General features: G+C 40.6%; 1 protein-coding gene across 2 annotated transcripts; it reads left to right on the top strand.

The window, feature by feature from the left end:
• Positions 1-577: 577 nt before the first annotated feature.
• On the top strand, positions 578-5960 carry LOC145861800 (uncharacterized). Of its 2 annotated transcripts, none has more exons than XM_082965330.1 (3): positions 578-817; positions 1732-2169; positions 3197-5960. In XM_082965330.1, exon 3 carries the CDS (start codon positions 3914-3916, stop codon positions 4529-4531), a length of 618 nt encoding a protein of 205 aa, XP_082821456.1. In that variant the 5' UTR covers positions 578-817; positions 1732-2169; positions 3197-3913; the 3' UTR covers positions 4532-5960. The 2 variants fall into 2 exon arrangements, with proteins under 2 accessions (XP_082821456.1, XP_082821455.1); XM_082965329.1 differs by having other exon boundaries at positions 3197-3915.
• Positions 5961-6557: the final 597 nt, after the last annotated feature.

Raw genomic sequence — 6557 nt, 5'->3', positions numbered from 1 at the left:
TTATTTTTGGCTTAACTACACTGCTTGTAATGACTATATGCTGTCTTCTTATACATGTACAACCTAATAGGATTTTGTTTTATTTTGTGTATGTGTGAGTTAAGTTTTGTTTTGTCCTCTAAATTGGCCATCCCATTCAACAGTACAATGAATGTCAATGTTGGTATTGTTGTCTTTTTTAATGTTTTTTGGGGGGGAAAATAATAAATATATAAAAAATAAGTAATATAACCTATTATAACGTTTTCCCCACATTTAGTTTTCTATTTCCATTATCACTATTAGTCTTGGGTGGCCAGTAGCCTTGTGGTTAGAATGTTGGGCCAGTAACCGAAAGGTTGCTGGATCAAATCCCAGAGCAGACAAGGTTAAAATCTGTAATTCTCAACAAGCCAATTAATCCAATGTTCCCCAGGATGCCGTCACTGTGAATTAGTTCTTAACTGACTTGCCTGAATAAATGAAATAAAAATAGTCTGTACCTTGTAGTTAACTCTCCATCCACATAGAGGCGCTGTGGTATTGTCTTGCCACCCGCTGATAAAGGCGGAAGTCAGCTTGCGAGTGGACTTTTCTTTCTTGTGAACATCGTTCTTTCCTCGTCGAAGAAGCTAGCAGCTGAATAGCTAACTAGCTACCAGTCAACTTAAAATGTCTAAACAACAGTCGTTTCATGTGTTTTTAAATGAGCGCTTAACTTCGGCTGCTGTGGAGATTTTCGGGGAAGTTGAGAAAACGGTAGTGAAATACCAGGAGGAGAATGATCGGCTACGGAGGCTGCTGGAGATCACATCAGAGGTTCAACTATGTAGAACAGGTACGTATGTACAGTGCATTCGGAAAGTATTCAGACCCCTTCACTATTTCCACATTAGGTTAAAAATCGGTCCATGTGCACTTGAGCAAAGCACTTAACCCTGATGTATCCTGTAATTGCTGCAGATAAGAGCGTCTGCTATATTACACACATTTCAAGTGTAACGTATTGTACTTTTGGAGTATTTTTTTATTATTTTTTTACTGTAAATAAGAATATAATATGTTTCTGAACACTTGTACATTCATGTGGCTGCTACTATGATTATGGATAATCACAAATAAATGATGAATAATGAAGATCATATTTGTCAAAATCAGGAGTGAAAATCATACACCCCCCTCCTTACCAATAACAGGGGAGGTCAGCATTTTGGGGGGTGATGATCTTTGATTCTTTTAACTTTCTTTTAACTTTCTCACTTGTCGTCATTGAAGATTCATTCATTATTATCCAGAACAGATTATATTGTATTTACAATAAAAGGGACTCCAAACTTACACAATACATTATTCACCATTCACTTCCTATTGGGCAAAACCCACAACACAACCAAAACAAACTGCAAATGCATTCAACAAGTTTGTGGTTTCACAAGCTTAATGTGTGGAAGGAATATGGGATCAAATACTACACTTCTGACTACTGTAATACACTAAGTTAATTTATCCAAACACTTATGACTTCTTCACATTGGGGGACTAGATACATAAAGTGCTTTGATTTCTAAATGGTAAAACAGATATAATGAAAATTCCCTCAAATAAAAGGTGACATTCTGTATTGTCACCTCATATAAACATTTGATCTCAAATCCCAAATTCTGGAATATAGAGCCACATTTGTAAATGTTAGTTTCACTGTCTAAATAAATACATAGGGGAGTGTAAACCTCTGCTATTCCTTCCCTCCAGACTCCCTGCAGCTCTCTGTCTCTGAAGAGGAGGTTCCCCCTGAGCAGCAGGAGTGGAGTCCCAGTCTGGGGCAGGAGGACCCAGAGCCCACACAGATTAAAGAGGAACAGGAGGAAGTCAGGACCAGTCAGCAGGAAGAGCAGCTTCAAGGGCTCGTTGATACCAGAGACTCCACATTCACTCCTTCCTGTGTGAAAAGTGAATGTGATCAGATGGACCCACATCAAGAAGCCATACTAGCTGAACACCCAACTCTCAGTCCACTGAAAACGTCTAAACTACAGTCGTTTCGTGTGTTGTTAAATGAATGTTTAACGGCATCTGCTGCTGTGGAGATTCTTGGTGCGGTTGAGGAAACTGTAGCAGAGTACCAGGAAGAGAATGATCTGTTACGGAGACTGCTGCGGAGGACACCAGAGATAAAACTACGTAGAATAGGTTTGTACGTAGATCTAATACCTAGCTAGCTACGGTTCTACTTAGTTAATAAACTGTTTCCGGTAACAGGGATCTCCATTGCATCCATTTTTAAAGAACAGTTTATAATATAGCTAAGATTCACCGGGCATAATTAAAAAGTTATCTGTCAGGAAAAGATGATTGAAATAGCTTGCAATGCAACGAGCCAGGCGGCCCAAACTGTTGCATATACCCTGACTCTGTTGCACAGAATGCAAGAGAAGTGACACAATTTCCCTAGTTAAAATAAATTAATGTTAGCAGGCAATATTAACTAAATATGCAGGTTTAAAAATATATACTTGTGTATTGCTTTTAAGAAAGGCGTTGATGTTTATGGTTAGGTACACATTGGTGCAACGACAGTACTTTTTTCACAAATGCGCTTTTGTTAAATCACCCGTTTGGCGAAGTAGGCTGTGATTCAATGATAAATGAACAGGCACCGCATCGATTATATGCGATGCAGGACAAGCTAGATAAACTAGTAATATCATCAACCATGTGTAGTTAACTAGTGATTATGTTAAGATTGATTGTTTTTTATATGATACGTTTAATGCTAGCTAGCACCTTACCTTGGCTCCTTGCTGTGCTCGCATAACAGGTAGTCAGCCTGCCACGCAGTCTCCTCGTGGAGTGCAATGTAATCGGCCATGATCAGTGTCCAAAAATGCCGATTACCGATTGTTATGAAAACTTGAAATCGGCCCTAATTAATCGGCCATTCCGATTAGTGATCAAAACATCTGGTTTTCTGAGCACTCTTTCAAATTATTAGGACGTGTACAAGCTTTATTAAAATATCAAGTTTGGGAGCAGTAAAACTATTTATTATCTGTATTGCACATTATTTTAGCTCTTGTTGTTATTTTGGATCAATGCCAATAAAGACATTTTCAATTAAAAAAATCATTGAGATCTATAATTCACATTTGTGATTCAAGTGTTGTATTTAATTCTGTGGTATATAAATAACATCTGCTCTTCCTCTCCTTCCCTCCAGACTCCCTGCAGCTTTTTGTCTCTGAAGAGGAGGTTCCCCCTGAGCAGCAGCACTGTGAGCAGGACTGGAGCCCCAGTCTGGGGCAGGAGGACCCAGAGCCCACACAGATTAAAGAGGAACAGGAGGAAGTCAGGACCAGTCAGGAGGAAGAGCAGCTTCAAGGGCTCATTGATACCAAAGACTCCATATTGACTACTTCCTGTGTGAAAAGTGAATGTGATCTGGAGGACCCACTTCAGTCCTTGACTCTTCCCCAAACCCAGACTGTGGAGAACAGAGAGAGAGACTTTAAACCAGTGGATCTCAAACCTTTTGTCACTGTGACCAACCTAAAGGGTCTCTACATTCCCTGTGACCATTCAGATAATCAAAACAATGCCTCCAGCCACAGCTCAGCTGTAAGCAGCTGACACAGTAGGACTTGACAGCAGCCCACCATTGGATCCCAGTCCACTATTGGAGAAACACTGTTCCAATCCCAGCACTACAGCTAGAAAAATTCACTACTGCTGTGACTGTGGAGAAACGTTTGCTCTGAAAGCTGACCTGCAGAGACATGTGACTCTCTTCAGTAAGATACCCAGTGAATGTAGTTCCTGCCAAAAACGCTACAACTCCACCTGTAAACTGAAGGCCCATGTCCGACTCTGTCACGGTGGGAAACCCTGCACTGTTTGTGGAAAGACCTTCAAACACAAAGGAGTTCTGTCCAGGCACATGAGGATTCACACAGGAGAGAAACCATTTATCTGTGGTGACTGTGGGAAAAGCTTCAATCGCACGGATTTCCTAAACAGGCATAAACTGACTCACACAGGAGAGAAACCATTTAGCTGTGGTGACTGTGGGAGAAGCTTCAGTCGGAAGGAGACCTTAACTATGCACAAACTGACTCACAGCAGAGAGAAACCATATAGCTGTGATGACTGTGGGATAAGCTTCAATCGGAAGGTGAGCCTAAATGAACATAAACTGAAGGGGCACCTAACTGAACATCAACTGACTCACACAGGAGAGAAACCATTTAGCTGTGGTGACTGCGGGAAGAGCTTTATTCAGAGGGGGGACCTAAGGAGACATATGCTGATTCACACAGGAGAGAAACCATTTAGCTGCGGTGACTGCGGGAAGAGCTTTATTCAGAAGAGGGACCTAAGGAGACATATACTGATTCACACAGGAGAGAAACCATTTAGCTGTGGTGACTGTGGGAAAAGCTTCAATCGCAAGCAGACCTTAACTACGCACAAACTGACTCACACCAGAGAGAAATCATGTAGCTGTTGGGACTGCGGGAAAAGCTTCAATCGGAAACAACATGGCTGCTCAGTCTGATAAACTATTAATTCAGAAGACTAATCTGCTGACGTGAAAAACATCCACAAAGAAAGTAAATGAGGACACAGAGAGGGGACTAAGAGAGTATTGAGATGCACCTGTGGACCAACTCTAACTGGTCCTCCTGATCCTGCTCAGTCCAATGTCACAGTAATGATATAATGGGGCTGTTGTCTGAACCTGACAGGTAATGTTGCTACTCTTTGTGTATGAAATGGACAATCTGCAGTTCAGACAACCACCACTTTTTAGGTGAACAACTGAGGGATGGGGTTGGAGAGTTGTGAACATTCAATGTCGTAGTCAGATATGGATACCAGATGTCCAGATGTAATGTAGGATTCCCAATAGGTGGCCCGTTGGGTGATTTTATTTGGCCCCAAGTTTTCTGAGCAAAACAAGATCATCTATAGAATATTTGTATTCGTTTTTTATTCATTGTTGGACATTTTAAAAATGTATTTAGGGAATATGTTCCCAAGTATTCGCACATGTAAATAGATTTACAGTATCAGTCAAAAGTTTGGATACACCTGCTCATTCAAGGGTTTTTCTTTATTTTTACTGTTTTCTACATTGTAGAATAACAGTGAAGACAAACTATGAAATAACACATATGGAGTCATGTATTAACCAGATGTATCCTATCCGAAGAAATTGTAGAAAACATCTCCCTTATATAATCAATGTGAGCATTACATAACCAGGGGGGTAGTGATTGGATAAGGGGGATGTTTTGTAACCAGGGGGGTAGTGATTGGATAAGGGGATGTAACCAGGGGAGTAGTGATTGGATAAGGGGGATGTTTTGTAACCAGGGGAGTAGTGATTGGATAAGGGGGATGTTTTGTAACTAGGGGAGTAGTGATTGGATAAGGGGGATGTTTTGTAACTAGGGGAGTAGTGATTGGATAAGGGGGATGTTTTGTAACTAGGAGAGTAGTGATTGGATAAGGGGATGTAACCAGGGGAGTAGTGATTGGATAAGGGGATGTAACCAGGGGAGTAGTGATTGGATAAGGGGGTATTCCTGTATTGTGTGAATCTGATTTAACTGGTTTAGGGAGGAGTTTACAAGTGAGGCTGGACTGTATATAAGTCATTGTTGGCAAGTTATTTTTCTTTGTCTGCAGACGGCCTGTTTTTAGAACCTCTCTCTCTCCGGGGCCTTTTTGTTAAATATTCTACTGCTGTATTTTGTTAACTTTTTATGTATTCTAAGACATCAGTTAGAGGTAAGCATCTGCTTTTTATCCACACGTGCAGGTTCATATAATTAGTATTTTTCTTTAGGAGGAACAGGATTGTGTTTCCTGGAGGTGGAGAGCTGGAGAATCCATAGGATGAGTAGACTGATTATAAAGGGCTTTGCTTGAATAAATATTGGCTGTGCATTTCCTCTGGAGGGGCCACCGACCCAAATAGACCAGAGGGTTTCCTCTCTTTGTTACTGTGTTGGGTCCATGCTTTGGGGTGTGTATCAAAATGTCTCAGGGTGTTAGGCTAAGTCATGACAAGGTGAGTATACCTCTTTCGTCTCGTGGGACACTAGGTCCCATTACGGTGAGGAACTCCAGGTCCACAGGTGAAGGGTTTGACGCGCATCCCTGGATGTAAAACAAAGGTATTTATTTAATAATAATCAGTTGCAGTGGAGAAATTATACTCACCCTCAAGTTCTCCTGGTCTTATTGCCCTAGGAGATCCTGATGAACTACGACCTCTTACAGGTATTCTCAAACTTGGGTACGCACAATGCCGTCGGGGGTACGCCAAATAAAAATGTGATTCACTTTTTTTATTTTATTATTATTTTTAAAAAAATGTATAATTTTTATCTTTTTTTCCCTTCACATTTTCAAACAGTACAATTTATATTTTACAATGGGGCTATACATTTAGGTGAGGTTTTTTTCTCACCTGAGTATCCTTGTTTCACTGCCAAAAATAAGCTACAGGAGTTTTTTGAGCGAGAATAAAGATGACTTTCGAGTAGTAAGATGTATAAAAGCAACAGATACCA

This window comes from Salmo salar, chromosome 18 (assembly GCF_965601325.2).
Source record: "Salmo salar chromosome 18, fSalSal1, whole genome shotgun sequence".
Lineage (NCBI taxonomy): Eukaryota > Metazoa > Chordata > Actinopteri > Salmoniformes > Salmonidae > Salmo > Salmo salar.
Note: the sequence above shows the minus strand (reverse complement) of the source record. Positions and strands in the feature narration are given on the sequence as shown.

Coding starts and splice junctions, on each gene's coding strand:
- LOC145861800 (XM_082965329.1), top strand. CDS start 652: ATGTCTAAACAACAGTCGTTTCATGTGTTTTTAAATGAGCGCTTAACT. Junction 818..1,731: donor GGTTCAACTATGTAGAACAG/GTACGTATGTAC, acceptor CCTTCCCTCCAG/ACTCCCTGCAGCTCTCTGTC. Junction 2,170..3,196: donor GATAAAACTACGTAGAATAG/GTTTGTACGTAG, acceptor CCTTCCCTCCAG/ACTCCCTGCAGCTTTTTGTC.